The sequence below is a fragment of the Lucilia sericata genome, unplaced genomic scaffold, assembly GCF_015586225.1.
Source record: "Lucilia sericata isolate MDLA Ls3-8-SP2 unplaced genomic scaffold, ASM1558622v1 Contig000650F_arrow, whole genome shotgun sequence".
Lineage (NCBI taxonomy): Eukaryota > Metazoa > Arthropoda > Insecta > Diptera > Calliphoridae > Lucilia > Lucilia sericata.
This window is the reverse complement of record NW_023994656.1, coordinates 225,172-245,654: the sequence shown is the minus strand read 5'-3', so window position 1 is coordinate 245,654 and position 20,483 is coordinate 225,172. Positions and strand designations below refer to the sequence as shown.

The following is a 20,483-nucleotide window of genomic DNA, read 5'->3' as shown; positions in this document are numbered from 1 at the left end:
AGATTTCTTAAGTGACTTTCTGACAACTTTCACTTATTAGGGTCTGTTAACATGTCTTAGACAGCACTTTTTTTGCACTAAAGAAAAACCCATATAGTTATTAAATATAATTGTTTTTGAACAGAAATATTGACATAACTAAATGATACTCTGTGATTTAATTTTATTTAGTAAACAATAAAAAATAAACCACCTTTTAAACAATAAATAATAAGTAACCAAAATACAAATTAAAATGCCAGACATTAGTAATATGTATTTATAATTTGTTTCAATAAATTGTTCGTGTTTCAACGAATTATCACTAGAACCCGATAGTTGCGGAGTAGGTATACATTTTAACTTTTTTTTTTTAGTAATATTGCTTTTACCAGGATAACAATAAATTTGATGAAAAGTACTAGTTTGAAACAGTCACTCCGAACGGCAGGGTAATTATGAACATGGAAATAATTATAAGTCCTAGTGTGATTACAGTATTTTGATTTAAATTATATAGAAACATAAATGTTAACATTATAGAGGCAATTAATCTGAACGCATTTGTGTTATCTCTGATCATTTGCGTATTTTATTTAGGGAGTTTGTGATCTTTATAAACCGATTAAATAAATTTACTTGCAGTTCAATTTATATTTTATAATAAAATATACCATTATTTTTTTAATATACAATTACAAATACGAATCTAAACATTACCGTAATACCATTACCGAAAAAATTAAAATTACCCTTACTTACTTTTTTAACAAAATATTTATGTTGGAAATTATATTAAAATTTATTTCAAACGATATTTCGGGCCTCCAAAAAACTGATTTTAATTAACAGACGGTCAAATATTTGGTGCAAAAGATTTTTTACCAAAATGACCCGCAAAAAGACATGAATTTTATTATTAATGTGATTGCCTTGTCATAACCCTAATAGACATCCAATCGGATAGTTCTGTTCTAGTACTGTTCTAGTTGTGTTCTAGTTCTAGTTCTGTTCTAGTTTTGTTCTAGTTCTGTTCTAGTTCTGTTCTAGTTCTGTTCTAGTTCTGTTCTAGTTCTGTTCTAGTTCTGTTCTAGTTCTGTTCTAGTTCTGTTCTAGTTCTGTTCTAGTTCTGTTCTAGTTCTGTTCTAGTTCTGTTCTAGTTCTGTTCTAGTTCTGTTCTAGTTCTGTTCTAGTTCTAGTTCTAGTTCTGTTCAGTTCGTTCTAGTTCTGTTCTAGTTCTGTTTAGTTGTTTAGTTCTGTTCTAGTTCTGTTCTAGTTCTGTCTAGTTCTGTTCTAGTTCTGTTCTAGTCTGTTCTAGTTCTGTTCTAGTTCTGTTCTAGTTCTGTTCTAGTCTGTTCTAGTTCTGTTCTAGTTGTTCTAGTTCTGTTCTAGTTCTGTTCTAGTTGTTCTAGTTCTGTTCTAGTTCTGTTCTAGTTCTGTTCTAGTTCTGTTCTAGTTCTGTTCTAGTTCTGTTCTAGTTCTGTTCTAGTTCTGTTCTAGTTCTGTTCTAGTTCTGTTCTAGTTCTGTTCTAGTTCTGTTCTAGTTCTGTTCTGTTCTCGTTCTGTTCTAGTTCTGTTATAGTTCTGTTCTAGTTTCTGTTCTAGTTCTGTTCTAGTTCTGTTCTAGTTCTGTTCTAGTTCTGTTCTAGTTCTGTTCTAGTTCTGTTCTATCTGTTCTAGTTCTGTTCTAGTTCTGTTTCTAGTTCTGTTCTAGTTCTGTTACTAGTTCTGTTCTAGTCTATGTTCTAGTTCTGTTCTAGTTCTGTTCTAGTTCTGTTCTAGTTTGTTCTAGTTCTGTTCTCGTTCTCTGTTCTAGTTTCTGGTTCTAGTTCTGTTCTAGTTTCTGTTCTAGTTCTCGTTCTAGTTCTGTTCTAGTTCTGTTCTAGTTCTGTTCTAGTTCTGTTCTCGTTCGTCTAGTTCTGTTCTAGTTCTGTTCTAGTTCTGTTCTAGTTCTGTTCTAGTTCTGTTCTAGTTCTGTTCTAGTTCTGTTCTAGTTCTGTTCTAGTTCTGTTCTAGTTCTGTTCTAGTTCTGTTACTAGTTATGTTCTAGTTCTGTTCAGTTCTGTTCTAGTTTGTTCTAGTTCTGTTCTAGTTCTGTTTTGTTCTAGTTCTGTTCTAGTCTGTTCTAGTTATGTTCTAGTTCTGTTCTAGTTCTGTTCTGGTTCTGTTCTAGTTCTGTTCTAGTTCTGTTCTAGTTCAGTTCTAGTTCTGTTCTAGTTCTGTTCTAGTTCTGTTCTAGTTCTGTTCTAGTTCTGTTCTAGTTCTGTTCTAGTTCTGTTCTAGTTCTGTTCTAGTTCTGTTCTAGTTCTGTTCTAGTTCTGTTCTAGTTCTGTTCTAGTTCTGTTCTAGTTCTGTTCTAGTTCTGTTCTAGTTCTGTTCTAGTTCTGTTCTAGTTCTGTTCTAGTTCTGTTTTAGTTCTGTTTTAGTTCTGTTCTAGTTCTGTTTTAGTTCTGTTCGGACAGACTTTTTCGGGATTAAATTTTACTCTTTTGGGAGTTATTTTTCTGAAAATTATTTGGGACAAAAATCTTGTAACTGCTTAATGGAAAATTTTTGGAGTTTGAAAAATATACTCATAATGTTAAACATTGAATGTACTTCGCACAATTTTTATAATAAATTAAAGGGTTGGTAATTGTTCTAGAAAAATTGGTAAATATAATTAAAGTATCAAATTACATTACTTGGAATTTGAAAAGAAATAATAATTTTTTCCAAAGAGTTTCTTTCAATGGTTTATTCATAATAATATACGAAAGGTTTATAAAATATATATATATATATATTCAAACAATATATGTAAATTTTTTCTATAAACCTTTTATAATTGATCCTAATATTAGAAAAAAACCTATGAAAATATGTTTTTAAATATATCTTGACTGATTTACATTCAAGTTTAAGGATTAGTTTGATAAGACGATGTATACTACATCTAACCCGAAGATATGCTCCTAGGACACTATCGGGCCAGTGGTGCGCTGTTGTTATAGTGATCAATGAGGATATTATCGTCCAATGTTCAAAAACTCAGTTTCTTGGAGGTAATTAATATTCCTGATATTCATATGAAAGCTTACTTCTGGGAAATTATTCGGTTAAAGCATTCAATCCAACAACCCTATCACCTGATATCACCTAAATTGCCTTCTGGCTGTCGGTTAATATGTTAACCAGTATTGGCGCCATATTTACTCTACCCTAATTACGCATTCCGATACTGCTTGGATTTCTTGTTCTGAAACCCCCGGCACATTTTGGTCCTATAACCGTCTTTGGTCAATTCAATTAAAGTTACGAGTCGTATGTTTTAATTCAATCAAAGTTTCTAAATAAAAATTCCGCTCGAGATTAAAACTTTAAAAAATATTAAATTATGGTTCATAATATAAAATTTTTTACCAGGATCCTCATATTTTTTTATAAAAATTTAAATCAATGTTAAACTCACCCTGTGCATCATATTATAACGCATTTCAATCATTTTCGTAAAACATGAATACATGGCCAAGGCAAACAACACCACTGTATGTTGCAGCACAAAGGTTACATGCAACGAAGCCGAAGGCGTCTCATTGGCCGATTTCAACAATTGGAAACTAAAAATCGTATAACCCAAATTTGCCGATACCATACACAAAATATAAATATAACTGAAACGTAAAACTTTGCTGTACATTATCTTAATGCCGACACCTTGCAATTGATCGTCCATAGTTTGCATAATTTCCAAACTACGCTGAACATAATGTTTGGGTATTATGGCCGTAAGATAAATCACTGTCACGCCAATAAAACCACTTAGAATCTGTAGAAAATCACCGAAATGTGTAATGCGCGAACGAAAAAAATATCCCGCCACCGTTTCACAATCATTCATCAAAGTTAAAATGTAACAAACACTATAGATCACTATATGGACACCGACATTGATGTAACCCCAAATGGAATGTTTTAAATACTTGACACCTTTGGAGTTACTTTTTATATAGAAAGGCGTTAGCCCATGCCAATAGGTGAGAAAGAGTAACGGTTGTAGACATTCGTATAAACGTTTAGCGGAAAAAAATCTTCGTATGCGACTACGCACGGTATTATCTAATTGTGGCATTTCAGAATTTTCTTCGTCCATTCTTGTGAAAGTCAAAGCGACAACTGAAAAGTTTTTTTAGAAAATAATTTGCATGTTGAAACGAGTACGAGTAGGAAACAAGCAAACAAAATTGTTATTTGTTGTTGTTGTTGTTGTTGGCTTCTTAACTTTAATGTCCTGTGTCCTGTTTCGTTTGTCCTTTTCTTATTGTTTGTGTATTAACCGTCATAAACCTGTTGCAATTCATTGCTGCCACAATGCGTGGTTGTTGATGTTTTAATAACACCCTTGATGGAATATTTAAACCATCAAACATTTTTCTGTCTGTAATGAAAATTGGAAAAAACCAACCAGTCTATATGTATATTTACAATTGAGATGTTGTTGTTGTGGTTAAAAAACGAAAAACGTGTATGAATGAAGGTTTTGCTTATCCCACCACTCATGTAATTGTTAATTGTTGTTTGCCATTGTGCTAATAGAACTTATTAAAAGTATAATTAACAAGAATTGTAATTTAAATAAATAAAAACTGATGAATTAGTTTAAGCCGTTATTCTCATTTATTACAAGACTTGTTTAACTCTATATTAGGGATTTTTGAACTAAATACCAGCAAATATGTATCATTGAAAGATCTTTCATATGGCCTTATGATTTTTAAAAATGTCCACTATTTTCGGTGTGAGAGTGATTTATGATAGTTAATATCTGAACTACAACTTATATCTTTTTATTAGCGAACATTTTTCTAATTCAGATGATAAACGTATTGTTTCAAATTTATTTAAGTATTTGTAAAATGCCAGAATGTTTTAAATGCTTTTTTTCTCGAAACGACGTTTTTGAGTTATGCTAGTCTTGCCATAAATAAGTGTTATATTTTCAAGATAAAGAGCGTGAGATATTTGGAATCAGTGTTATGTTAAGTATGTATATTAATAGTAAATTATATTAGTTATAATGTTTATTTAACAATAATAAATATTATTTAGACCAAAAATAATACATATATTTCAATTTAGTTTAATTAAATTGTTGACATTATTATTTTAGTTAACAAGAAATAAATATATAACTAAATATTTATTTGGGTTAATGAATAAGAATACAATTGGTGTTACTCTAGAGCAACGATTCCCAAGTGCTGGTCCGAGAATGCTTATGTCCGAATAAATAAAAGTTTAAACTTCTGGTGTCATAACTTTAACTCTTATTAAACTCATACTACTGCTTAGTGCTTAAACCCCAGTCTCCCAACATTTGGATGCTCTATAGGGTAGAAGGGGGATCATACGCCATAGGGGCACATCTGCCAATAGCGAATAACTTGAAAACTGAGTAATCGATTTTATCGCATTATCAAATTTTGTTTTCGTTTATCGATTATTTATCATTCCTGAAAATTTGAAACATTAACTTTACATATGATGGGAGGCAGAGATGATTAATTGTTTTTCAAAGGGCTGTGAAAATATTTTACTGTGTGAACTTTTTGTGCTAACTTTTTTAGTTTTTGTGATAGAAAAAATATATTGGTCAGTATTAGAACGTCAATAATAGTGAACAATAAGACATAATAATATTTTCGATAATATAATTTGAAGCCCGAAAAAAATTGAAACTATAGCCCAGAACTGCCCGTGGGGCACATGCGCCAAATATATGTAATGCTTTTGATGTAGAACAAAATTTGGTTAAAATATAAAAAAATCAGTAATAATTTGTTTTAATTTTTTTGTTAAGTTTTGTGAAATAAACAATAAATATCTGGTTTATTATATTTTGTTTAATGAATTAAAGTATAAAACAGCAAAATAAGTTTTTATTTTTGTAATTTTATCTTTTATTTTACTAATAACAAATCTGCCCCATCCCCTTGGCGCATTTACCCCATGGATGGGGCGGTATCGCCGTTTTTGGTCAGTGCGAAAAAGTTAAAAAAATATGTACATGAGGATGACTTAGGAAAGATTGAAAGGAATAAAACTAAAGCTAACATATCTAAGTATCCGAACCAAGAAAAAAATTAAGAATATGTATTGTGGTTTTAATTTGAGGCCGCCTCAAAAAAAAAAAAAGTGGCGTATGGTCCCCCTTCTACCCTACTATGAATGAGAAATATGAAAATGTTTCAAATACACGATAAACGACTTGTAGATTTATGGAATGAACGCATCGTATGTAAAATAGTCTCATATTATATAAAGGGAACCGAGAAGAAAAACATGTAAGAGTCCTATATTCGGATAAGCCGAATCTTATATTCCCTTTATCGTAGTGCACTATACTATAGTGTAAAAAAAAATACAAGATGGAAAACGTAAAAGTAGAAGAAAGTTCCCTTTTATTCAATTAATACGATGTATGTTAAAAGTAAAAAGTTTACTCTTATAAATTTCATTCTATCCGGATACTATATGTATGATTGACGAAAAAGTACGAGAAACTCCCGTTTTATAAATTTTAAATCAATCAGTATGCTGTGTTAATGCCAATAGTTCATCACTCTTTTGGTCTTAATATATGAGATGAGCAAAGATTTCCTCCTTTGCTTTAATCTATATAAAGGCTGAAAGATATATTTTTCCCCTATAATGTCTAAAAGCAACTGTTAACCTGGCCAAGGTATCCAAAATGGGATTTCCGCCTTTCTTTCCTGTCCTTTCATTTGAATCCAATAAAACTTTTTGACTGTTTAAATACCAGTTGAAGAACGAAAAAGTACCAAAAATCCTTTCTTACAGATTTTCATTCACTTAAAATTCTGAATGTTTAACTTTATGTTTCAAGTACCAAAAAGTCCCCTTTTATAGTCCGAGCTCTACAGCTTAATTTCATGTTTCTAGGTTCAATACTATAGAAACATGCAAAAAGTACCTTTTGAAGAACGAAAAAGTACCAAAAAGTTCCCTTTTATAGATTTTTATTTACTACGTGCTCTTTATGCTTAATTTCATGTTTATAAGGTCAATATTACAAAAAACTCAAAATAGTTCTTTGTAAGGGATTTCCAAGTAACATCCCATTAGTGTTACTAAATCAAAAAATTTCTCAAAAAAAATGATGCTATAAGTTTGAATAAAATCAAATTTCCTGTTCGAACCTCATTTCTGTCCAAATATCAGCTCTTCAGCTTCAACCGTAACGTAAGCGTAATAGAGATTATACAAGTTTTTTTTCAGTGTATTCTAAAGAATTACATTCAATATTAGACCCCCCCGACAAGAATCTATCGTTTTAAACGTTTCTTAACGAAGTTGCTCACTAAACAAGTTCAAGCTTTTCCAATTAAATTTTTTCAATCATGGATGGATCGTACATGGGTTGCCCTATTTATGATAACCAAACAATTACATTTATAAGTAGAACATTTATTTTATTTATTCTTAAAATTTGAATATGTTCTATTAAATAATTATTCTGCTATTCCTTTGGAGGTCATATAGAGATTTATTACCTCGAAATTTTTGGGAACACTATTTTTCTTAATATTATTACCCAATAGGGATTTAAACATCAAACAAATTAACACGCAATTCATAAATATTACATAAATACTTTTATATTGTTTTTGTATGCTCAAATAGGCCTTAACCACCTTTTCACTCACCTTATTCAATATTACCAAACGTCGTTCAAAGCTGCGTGCCATAAAACAAAACAAACATATGGCAATCGATAAGACAGAATGTTGCAAAAAGAATGTAACACAAACACTAAACGATGGTGTAACTTTCATCGATTTCAGCAAACGAAAAACACCGGCAAAATACACACCAATCACAACAGTTTGAAATATAATCATCACTATAGAATAACGATAAATACGCGAATATTTCACTTTTATGCCAATATTAGCGAAATTCGTATCCAAACAATAGAGTATACGACAGACCCTTAGTAATTTTCGTCTTTGAGTCACGGCCGAAATGTATATAACGGCACCGGTTATAAGACCATTACAAATCTGCATTGTATCACCGACATTGGAAATTTTCGTGCGAAAAAAATATCCCACCATAGTTTCGTCTTGCAGCAGTGAGATTATATAACAGCAGCCATACAACAATATATAAACGGCAATATTAACAAAACCGAAAAATGACATTTGCACATTACTTTCGCCATCTTTATTTTTGATAACACGAAATGGCGTTAAACCGTATAGAAAGGTGAGAAAAAATAACGGCTGCAAGGCCTCAAACACTTGATTTGAAATAAAACTTTTGCGAAATCTATCAATTTTATCCGAAACAATTTGTGAAAACATTTTTTTAATTGTTAATTTTTTCTGGTTTTAAAATGTTAAACTTAAGTTTTAAAAAGATCCTTTGCAAGAGAGCTCTTAAACAGTACTAAAATGAAATTTGTTGCAAAACACTTCCTACATGTTGCTGGAGATATAAATATGTATGTTGGTATTTTTGCCATATCCTCTTACATGTGATTAATACATACATAAGTCCCTGTTCCAAAGCAGAACTTAAAATAGTAAATTCTTTAATAATTATAAATAAAGCAAAAATAAATGTTTTTGATGTTACATCCAAACTTTCCAAGAATGTTTTTGCTAAACTTTATTAAATCACTTTTTTAGAAAAATCTTAAAATTATTTACTAATTTTAGAATAAATTTATTGACAGCTCTGTTATTTTAGATAATAGAGTAAATATCAACAGGATATTAAAAATTATACTCATACATATTGAAAGTGTAAAAGTGAGAAGTGTATATTAATACAAATGTATATTAGGGAGGTCCTAAAAATCAAAGTTACGGATATTATCAGCTAAAAAGCTTTCCCAGAGATCTTTTAACTCATTCGTAAGTTGAAACTTTCTGTCATATGAAAGATTTGTGAGAGACGCTATAATCGAAATCGAACAATTCTTTGAATTTTTTTCAAACAAATTAAGTTTATTTTAAGAAATTAAAGCAACAAAATTTATATTTTTGTTGGCAACATCGTCCCTTTTACTTTGCCTTAAAAACAGGACCATCCTAATGTCATATATTTGCAAGAGAATACAATAACTTTTTATTGTTTTTTGTTGATTTAGTCATTGGCTCATATATAGTAATACATAATAATCATCATAATATTATCATAATCATATTGTGTTTTGCCGGTATTTGTTCGGTCCGAAATTTGCATACAAACTCACACTTTCGAGTTAATATTAAATATTTTGACCAAAATCTTGTGTGTATACATTAGGATGGTGTATAAAACAAAGATTACGATATTTATTGAAAATTTTGATTTTCCATAAAAAAATTTATTTTCCATGGCAAATTAGATTTTTAGCTGAAAAGTTGGAGTTTTTAATGGAAAATTGATTTTGTAGTAAAAAACTAAAGTTTTAGTGAAAATTTTAGCCTATAGTCTAGTCTATAGTCTAGTCTATAGTCTAGTCTATAGTCTAGTCTATAGTCTAGTCTATAGTCTAGTCTATAGTCTAGTCTATAGTCTAGTCTATAGTCTAGTCTATAGTCTAGTCTATAGTCTAGTCTATAGTCTAGTCTATAGTCTAGTCTATAGTCTAGTCTATAGTCTAGTCTATAGTCTAGTCTATAGTCTAGTCTATAGTCTAGTCTATAGTCTAGTCTATAGTCTAGTCTATAGTCTAGTCTATAGTCTAGTCTATAGTCTAGTCTATAGTCTAGTCTATAGTCTAGTCTATAGTCTAGTCTATAGTCTAGTCTATAGTCTAGTCTATAGTCTAGTCTATAGTCTAGTCTATAGTCTAGTCTATAGTCTAGTCTATAGTCTAGTCTATAGTCTAGTCTATAGTCTAGTCTATAGTCTAGTCTATAGTCTAGTCTATAGTCTAGTATAGTCTAGTCTATAGTCTAGTCTATAGTCTAGTCTATAGTCTAGTCTATAGTCTAGTCTATAGTCTAGTCTATAGTCTAGTCTATAGTCTAGTCTATAGTCTAGTCTATAGTCTAGTCTATAGTCTAGTCTATAGTCTAGTCTATAGTCTAGTCTATAGTCTAGTCTATAGTCTAGTCTATAGTCTAGTCTATAGTCTAGTCTATAGTCTAGTCTATAGTCTAGTCTATAGTCTAGTCTATAGTCTAGTCTATAGTCTAGTCTATAGTCTAGTCTATAGTCTAGTCTATAGTCTAGTCTATAGTCTAGTCTATAGTCTAGTCTATAGTCTAGTCTATAGTCTAGTCTATAGTCTAGTCTATAGTCTAGTCTATAGTCTAGTCTAAGTCTAGTCTAAGTCTATAGTCTAGTCTATAGTCTAGTCTATAGTCTAGTCTATAGTCTAGTCTATAGTCTAGTCTATAGTCTAGTCTATAGTCTAGTCTATAGTCTAGTCTATAGTCTAGTCTATAGTCTAGTCTATAGTCTAGTCTATAGTCTAGTCTATAGTCTAGTCTATAGTCTAGTCTATAGTCTAGTCTATAGTCTAGTCTATAGTCTAGTCTATAGTTAGTCTATAGTCTAGTCTATAGTCTAGTCTAGTCTAGTCTATAGTCTAGTATAGTCTAGTCTATAGTCTAGTCTATAGTCTAGTCTATAGTCTAGTCTATAGTCTAGTCTATAGTCTAGTCTATAGTCTAGTCTATAGTCTAGTCTATAGTCTAGTCTATAGTCTAGTCTAGTCTATAGTCTAGTCTATAGTCTAGTCTATAGTCTAGTCTATAGTCTAGTCTATAGTCTAGTCTATAGTCTAGTCTATAGTCTAGTCTATAGTCTAGTCTATAGTCTAGTCTATAGTCTAGTCTATAGTCTAGTCTATAGTCTAGTCTATAGTCTAGTCTATAGTCTAGTCTATAGTCTAGTCTATAGTCTAGTCTATAGTCTAGTCTATAGTCTAGTCTATAGTCTAGTCTATAGTCTAGTCTATAGTCTAGTCTATAGTCTAGTCTATAGTCTAGTCTATAGTCTAGTCTATAGTCTAGTCCTAGTCTAGTCTATAGTCTAGTCTATAGTCTAGTCTATAGTCTAGTCTATAGTCTAGTCTATAGTCTAGTCTATAGTCTAGTCTATAGTCTAGTCTATAGTCTAGTCTATAGTCTAGTCTATAGTCTAGTCTATAGTCTAGTCTATAGTCTAGTCTATAGTCTAGTCTATAGTCTAGTCTATAGTCTAGTCTATAGTCTAGTCTATAGTCTAGTCTATAGTCTAGTCTAGTCTATAGTCTAGTCTATAGTCTAGTCTATAGTCTAGTCTATAGTCTAGTCTATAGTCTAGTCTATAGTTTAGTCTATAGTCTAGTCTATAGTCTAGTCTATAGTCTAGTCTATAGTCTAGTCTATAGTCTAGTCTATAGTATAGTCTATAGTCTAGTCTATAGTCTAGTCTATAGTCTAGTCTATAGTCTAGTCTATAGTCTAGTCTATAGTCTAGTCTATAGTCTAGTCTATAGTCTAGTCTATAGTCTAGTCTATAGTCTAGTCTATAGTCTAGTCTATAGTCTAGTCTATAGTCTAGTCTATAGTCTAGTCTATAGTCTAGTCTATAGTCTAGTCTATAGTCCGGTCTATAGTCTAATCTATAGTCTAGTCTATAGTCTAGTCTATAGTCTAATCTATAGTCTAATCTATAGTCTAGTCTATAGTCTAGTCTAGTATTTTCACTTTAACAAGATTCAAACAAAATGTGTGATCACTCGAACAAATTTTCTGCAGATTAATGTTTCAATTTTCTCCATAAAAATATAAATGCAAAGTTTTAGTAAGAAACTTGAAAAACATACTCCTTGTAAATACAGCAATCGTAATAAAATATTAGGATTATTTATTTATATTTTATTAAAAACAATACTCGTGTATGCTCCTCCTGCAAAAATATTTACCTTTAGGTGTTTGTTTTAAAGGTATGGAAAGGTTTGATGTTTCAAATTCATAAAAACTTAAAAATACTAGAAACTAAACAACGGTTACATGTTGTCACGAAATAACTGACAATTATTTTTCTTCCTGAAAATATGATATCAAATGATACCTCATTTAAATTGATGTTCCTTGACTTTATTGCTTGTATGTTCTAAAAATTTTGTCACGAGGTGTCAACATATAAGGCATCGTTGAAACGAAAGTAAACAAATAATTGTCAACAAAACATACATACATATACACAGAAATTTAAAGCCACTTAAAAAATATTGAAGGGACATTATATTATGGCAACGTCCTTTAAAGCAAACGTACCCTTTTAAGAAAACAAATAGAATTTTGGCTTCAAAGAAATTCAGCCTAGCAACAGGGTTTTCTTTAAATTGGTTGTTTCACGTGTTAATGAGTAATACAGACATATTATGATTGATACATTTACCTATTTTTGTTTATTAATTTTTATTTTCAAGAACTTGGACAACCTTGAAAAAGTTCAATAAATCTTTTAGAATGAAGGTTTTTAAGGAAAATATTAAAGTTTAAATAATAAATAAATCTTTGAGAATTATATTAGTTAACGTTTCGTTGGATGTGTAAAAAATAAGACTGCTTATACGCAAACTTTGTTTAAAATAAGTGAGAATTATATGGAATTTTAATAAAAACGCGAATTCTGATTATCTTACCTTATTCAAAAGACGCACCCTCCTCTGCACCGATCTTGTCATCGAACAAAACAGTGAAATAGAAACTGAAATCGTTAAAAATTCTGCCACCACTATTACAATCAAACATGGCGAAGGATAAACATTCATTGATTTCAAACAATAGACACAAATCACCGCTAATGTTCCAACAAATAAAGCCACTGCACTCAAAACAAATATAGTAAATCTTAAAATCAATGTATAATCCAAAATATAATTGATCTGCTTAAAACATTCATCCACTTTAAGTAAAATATTAAAACATTTTTGTAAAATTTTCGTACGTATAACAGCCGATACAAAGACCACCGTAGTACCGATGACACCACTAAAAACATATAATTTATTACCGAGTTTTGAGATGTTATTACTGAGAAAATAACCCGCTACCGATTCGTTATAGTGCATGGTATATGCATAACAAAACGCCATGGCGCAAATATGCAGTATAGCATTGATATAACCGAAATAAGAAGTTTTTAAACTTTTGCAACCATAGCTATTGGAAACCACTCGAAATGGTGTAACACCATAAACGAAAGTTAAAAAGAACATGGCCTGCATTGATTTGTAATAATTGTCGGAAGTAAAAAGTCTATTGAACAAGCGATTATACCAGGTATTTGACTTGACGGATACTATGTCTGACATGTTGAATAATGAACTAAATTGTAAGTCTTTCATGGTTTTCTACTTATTGTGTAATTTATCTATGCGTAAATATGTAGGAGTTCATTTAAGTATGTATGTATGTGTGTATATTAATATTTAAGGATATGATGAACAAATTTGTTTGGAATTTATCTGGTTAATAGAATCTTAATATTGATTACCATTACGTTGTCCTGCCTGTAGTTTGTATGAAAATATTGAAAAAACAAATTTAATTTCATACAAACAGATTGTATCCTTTATTAGATACTTATAAAAACAATTAAATTATATTGATTTAATTTAAATTCACCCGAAAACAATTGTGTATAGCCTGTCATGACCTTAATTATAATTTGATTTGTTCTATAAATGATGATTATTTTGTTGTTGTGACATGCAAACATATTTTGAATGAATTAATAAAAATACGAATGGAGGATTAGGGATGATAGTTGATATAGATAGATAGATAGATAGATAGATAGATAGATAGATAGATAGATAGATAGATAGATAGATAGATAGATAGATAGATAGATAGATAGATAGATAGATAGATAGATAGATAGATAGATAGATAGGTAGATAGGTAGATAGGTAGATAGGTAGATAGATAGATAGATAGATAGATAGATAGATAGATAGATAGATAGATAGATAGATAGATAGATAGATAGATAGATAGATAGATAGATAGATAGATAGATAGATAGATAGATAGATAGATAGATAGATAGATAGATAGATAGATAGATAGATAGATAGATAGATAGATAGATAGATAGATAGATAGATAGATAGATAGATAGATAGATAGATAGATAGATAGATAGATAGATAGATAGATAGATAGATAGATAGATAGATAGATAGATAGATAGATAGATAGATAGATAGATAGATAGATAGATAGATAGATAGATAGATAGATAGATAGATAGATAGATAGATAGATAGATAGATAGATAGATAGATAGATAGATAGATAGATAACTAGTGGGACTCAATCAATTATAACTCAAAGCCTAAAGTATTTTTCTATCCAAGCTTTTAATAATCAAGTCTAGTTTGTACAATCAATGTCAATATGTATTTTAGAACACTATACTTAAACATTATAAATTATTGAATCTTTTTTAGAATGTTGTTTAAATCAAATTCAAAGTTTTGCAAAAAAATCACACAACTAATGTTAAAATATTGATTCAGTTAGCAGTTACATCGACATTGAAAATGAAGATGATCACTTATATTACATAAAAATGAACTTGAAATTTTAAAAGTAAATTCTAGACATTACACTACATAGAGAACGTATAAAAATGTAGTACAATTAACGCATTTTTAGATTTAAAATTTTTTTAATTTTATTAATGACCATAAAAAAGTAGCAACTCAATGAAAACACTTACAAAAATTAAATGACCTTTGTGATTTTTTTTTTAATAAAATTATAAACAAATTATTTAAAATTGAAGATGTTTCTGTTCTAAATGCATGTAAAACTTTTAAAGTAAATGCATCTTTTCATTAATTATAAATATTTTCCTTGAGCTGCATTTTAATGTAGAATGCATAATGAATTGACAAATTTTAAAAGGTTTTTAATTGAAAACAAAAATTATTAATTTAATAATTTAAATTAATAATAGTTATTATAAAAAGCCATAAATAAATATAAGTGTTATTTGCTTTAATAATTTTATGTTTTTTCCATAAGCTTATGTATGCTCTTTTAAAAAAAGATTAATGATTTAAACAATTGTAGTTGTAGAAAAAAAAATATTTCTAGTTAAACGGAAGTAAATATTGTTTTTCTTTTAGTTTAAAGTATTTATGTTTAAAATGAAATTAAAAACACATTTTGCTTTTTATACTATAAATAAAAAAAATGGCCTAGTTTTAATGTGTTGGTCTCTCATTTACTTGTTTATGTTTATAGAGAAAACAAAAGACTTAAGCAGCAAGCAGTTATGAAGATCTTATTCGTTGATGGTTGACTGTCGGTTTGTTTCTTAAGTCTTTCCTTTTATGAATGTGTTTTGTATGAAGAACGGTTAGTTTCTATTTTTTTCCTATTGCATTTATAAGATGTTTTTGTTTTTTTTAAGTTTTTTTTTTTTTTTTTTAAAGTAATTATGTTACATATTTTAAGAGTTTACTTTAAAGTAATCGACCAGGTGTCTATTTAAGTATGAAGATTGAAAAAATGTTCAAGGTCATGTATGTTGATGATATTTAATTACTAACGGTTGCTCTTTATACCCTACTGTTAAATAAGAAGCAACAAAAGTTATTCTAAAGGGAAGAATTCGTATTTTTTTTTTTTTTTTTTTGATAAAAATCCAGTTTAGTGATTTAAAAAAATCAAATTTTTAATATAAAATAGAATTTTTAATGAAAAATGCGATTTTGAATATAAAATCGAATAGAAAAGAAATACAACTAGGAGCCATGTTCTTCGCTAAATTACCAAAGACTTTGATGGGAATCGAACTGTCGACCTCCGTCTGATACAGTAAAACACTATCAACTATAAGATACCTACAGCTTTAAGTTACTGTTCTGATCTGTAGGGATCTTTGCAGCCATTTTTACTTCTCTCTTTTTTTACAATAAAAATTCATATTCCATGTAATTAATATGCGTATCTATCAATACAAAGTACTTTAAAATACAACAAAAAAACTTTAATACTTTGACTCATCATCATTAAAATGAAGAAGAAAAAAGATGCATTAACAACAGACAAAAAAAATGTTAAGGTGTTAAATGACTTTTGACTTCTGTTATTTTTATAAATTTTCTGCTAAAAAGAAGATGAATACCGGCAATAATTGAATGAAAAAATAAACTTAATTGTATTTATATACAAAATAACATTTTTTTAAAGCAAATATAGTATTTTTTTCTAAAAAATATAAATAAAAAAGAAGTCAAGTGTCAAGATTTTTTTTATTACTATTATTATATTTTTCAAACTTAAAGCATAGAAGAAAAAAATAGAAAAAATTATAATAATGTAGTTCAAGTGTAACTGTGTATCCAACTGTTTTGTTAAATATATAAATGATGATGACTTTGGTAAAATATACAAATTTTAGAAAAAAAGTGTAATGAAACTGTAAAATACCAACCAGCAAATACCGCAACATTATTATAACATAAAAAACCTTCAATTGAAAGCAAAAATGACCTTAAACAAGAAAATAATAGAAATAATAATAATAATATTATTCAAAAATATTATTTTAATTTATTTTAACTTCAAATTTATATGTAATTTCTTTTTTTTTATAGAAAACATTTAATATTTTAACACCTCATTATAACATTTTATTTTGGCCTGAAACTATAAACAATTACTCATTCCATTTATAGTCAGTATCAAATCAATATTTTGGCCTAAGGCTTAACACAAAACTTTAAATAATATTTTTAATATTTATAACAATAACAACAACATTAATATTACCAATATCTTTTTTGTTAGAAAAAAGTGGGAGGGATTCGTTAATTGTTGCTCATAAAAATACAAGAAGTGAAGACAAATTTGTTAAGCCTACTGTAGCCAATCGTATTTACCTCCCAATTTTATAGATAACTTTAACCTTAAATGGTATAAATGGCCGTGAAAGTTATACATTTAAATATAAGCAATTTAAAATTAGGAACATTTCTTACTAAATCCTATAATTGAAGGTTTAGATTTAACATGATTTGCGAAATATGGTTGGAATTATAGCTTCAATTAATGACAATATTTTCAAAATTCTGAGTTCCAAATCTACATTATCAAATCAGAATCGAAAGTAAAAATTTACAAATTTAACAAACTCAACAAACAATTTCCAACCATTTAAACTCATTTAATACATTAAAGTGACAAAAGAACTAATTACAAAACTAGTTTAATATCAATTCTTTTTCATTTTATAAGCACAACAAACTAAATAACAAACTTAACATACCTCCTAAAAAAACTTCAATATTTTTTCTCTAATACCCAAAACTATGTCAATTTGTTGCTTTTAATGTATGTATGTAATTGTTTTTTTTTGTAATTATAATTTAATTTTGGTATAATATTACATAATCTGAATTAATTGTTTATCTTTCGATTTGGCATATTGTTGGTGTCAAAATATTGGCATCATTTAATTGAATCAAGTACCTAAGTGTATTAGTAATTAATAATAAACACTTAGAGATTTTTTTAGCAAAATCATTGAAATTATTAAAAATAAATAATAATTGTTAAAAAATACTTATATTTGATTTATTATTTGTAAATAAAACGTTTCGCCTGTGGTGTTCATTTAAAGCAGTTTAAATTTGTAAGAGGATTTTAAATGACGTTAAGGTAGGTCAAGTTAACGACCAACTTTGTTTAGAACATTGTTTGGCAACATGGTATAGAAACTGTAATACTTTTTAGTTTGAAAGTGTTTTTTATTTCACATTAGATATTGATCGAAACAAAGAATATTTAATACAAATATTCTTTGATCGAAGTCAATGTTCTTTGACACTTTTAAGTCATGGCCCATAAAAAAACGATACTCTAGGAGGGGCATCAATTTAGACCTTTAAGGTATTCTGACGATAGACAAGACTATAGACTAGACTATAGACTAGACTATAGACTAGACTATAGACTAGACTATAGACTAGACTATAGACTAGACTATAGACTAGACTATAGACTAGACTATAGACTAGACTATAGACTAGACTATAGACTAGACTATAGACTAGACTATAGACTAGACTATAGACTAGACTATAGACTCGACTATAGACTAGAATATAGACTAGACTATAGACTAGACTATAGACTAGACTATAGACTAGACTATAGACTAGACTATAGACTAGACTATAGACTAGACTATAGACTAGGACTATAGACTAGACTATAGACTAGACTATAGACTAGACTATAGACTAGACTATAGACTAGACTATAGACTAGACTATAGACTAGACTATAGACTAGACTATAGACTAGACTATAGACTAGACTATAGACTAGACTATAGACTAGACTAGACTATAGACTAGACTATAGACTAGACTATAGACTAGACTATAGACTAGACTATAGACTAGACTATAGACTAGACTATAGACTAGACTAGAGACTAGACTATAGACTAGACTATAGACTAGACTATAGACTAGACTATAGACTAGACTATAGACTAGACTATAGACTAGACTATAGACTAGACTATAGACTAGACTATAGACTAGACTATAGACTAGACTATAGACTAGACTATAGACTAGACTATAGACTAGACTATAGACTAGACTATAGACTAGACTATAGACTAGACTATAGACTAGACTATAGACTAGACTATAGACTAGACTATAGACTAGACTATAGACTAGACTATAGACTATAGACTAATAGACTAGACTATAGACTAGACTATGGAATAGCGTGTAGACATTCGGGTAAACAAATTAACAGCGGATTTTAGGAATCGTCCTTGTACATCCTTGTTTGAATATTATTGAAATAAGCTAATTTTGATATTAATTCAATTTAAGACATTTTGCATTAGCATTGGAGAGAGCCTTTATCCGATGACAGTTTTAAAACAATTTTAAAATTCTAATGAATTTCTGTATAACTTTTAAGTAGTCTTATAATGACTTACATATAATCAGCTATTTAAAATAAAACTTAACCATATTATTATAAAATATTTACAATAAATCATAACATTAAGGAAAATAATCATTACTAGTCTGAACACCTTATTTTTCTATTAGTTAATGCACTTGTTTTTTATAAAATTTATGTGAATTTAAATTGTTTAAGCATTTTAAATAATTTGCCATTAAATATACCTTTTCTTTCACAAAAACGTTGTGAAAGTTTTAATTATTATTTGAATGGATTTTGAAGAAGGTGGTGGGTGTTTGTAGTTGACATTATGCATTTCTTTTAATTACATTTTAACTATACATTGCTTTTTCTTTCATTTTTTTTTTGGATTACAAAAGTTAAATTGCATGATATTATTTTATTATTGTTATTATTTTTTTGCAAACATTAACAATTAATTTACTTAGGAAAATGAACCCTCGTTTTTTTTTTTTTTTTTTGCTGTAAATTATTTAATTTTTTTACTGCATAATGAATGCTGAAAAAATGTTAGCAAACAAAAAAGGAAATGGAATCATATCAAATATTTAACCATGAAACATGTCATGAGAAAAAAATGTTTTAACATGATTATTTGATTACTTTACAGTAATGAAGAGGGATTAAAAAAAATACTATAAATAGTTTTACATAATGTTATATTTGTATAAACTCTTAGATTTTTCCTTTAATATCATAACAAATTGTTTAATTAAGATGCAACATATTTGTTCAATTTGATTACAAGTTACTTCAACTTTAAATTTAAAAAAAAATTACCAGTAATTAAAACTTAAACGGCCTTTAAGATTTTCTTCTATTTAAGTTTCAATGTCATCTGAACAATTTGTTCATTTAATGTTTTATTTCTTTTTAATTAATGGGAATAATAAATACAGTTTTTTATTCATATTAAATGATAATGAATTTATACGTTATTTAAATATTTAGTTTTCTAAAGTGTTTATGACTATAAAAACATATTTATAACTTTGTTAACAATTTGTAAAAGAATTAAATTTAAACTCAGCGGGCTTATTTAATACAAAATTTAAGTAATTATATACCAGCAATTATAAAATTCAAAAAGTATTTCAAAACTACTGACCACCAACTAACTTCAAGATATTTTCTTATTAAATAAAATTATTATTTATTATTTTTACTGTTAATATTGTTATTTTTTAGTTTTTTATTGTTAGAAACACCTTAAGGTTTTCATTTTAAAAGAAGAAGAAAAAAAAAAACAAGTACATTGTGTTTTACCCAAATAAAGAGCATAACAAACATAATTAAATGGTGGTGGCAAAATTTTTGGGTGATTTAAACATCAACTGTGAAGGTTATTTTAAACATTTGTAGAAAAAGAAGAATATAAATAATACTTAATTACATAGAGTATTTCTAAATGATACTTGTTTCAAGAACGTTAATAAAATTTGTATTGTGCAAACTATAACTTAATGATGGTTTGTTTAAGATAACTCATTGAAAATATACAAATTAGAGTAAACATAATTTTTATCAATG

General features: G+C 28.4%; 2 protein-coding genes across 2 annotated transcripts; both read right to left on the bottom strand.

Moving 5' to 3' along the window:
* Nucleotides 1-56: 56 nt before the first annotated feature.
* On the bottom strand, nucleotides 57-4,111 carry LOC119607046 (putative gustatory receptor 28b). Its single transcript, XM_037960776.1, has 2 exons — nucleotides 3,431-4,111; nucleotides 57-77 (listed from the first exon to the last, which is right to left on the bottom strand). Exons 1-2 carry the CDS (start codon nucleotides 4,109-4,111, stop codon nucleotides 57-59), a joined length of 702 nt encoding a protein of 233 aa, XP_037816704.1.
* Nucleotides 4,112-7,490: 3,379 nt separating this feature from the next.
* Nucleotides 7,491-8,345, bottom strand: LOC119607045 (putative gustatory receptor 28b). Its single transcript, XM_037960775.1, has one exon. It carries the CDS (start codon nucleotides 8,343-8,345, stop codon nucleotides 7,491-7,493), a length of 855 nt encoding a protein of 284 aa, XP_037816703.1.
* Nucleotides 8,346-20,483: the final 12,138 nt, after the last annotated feature.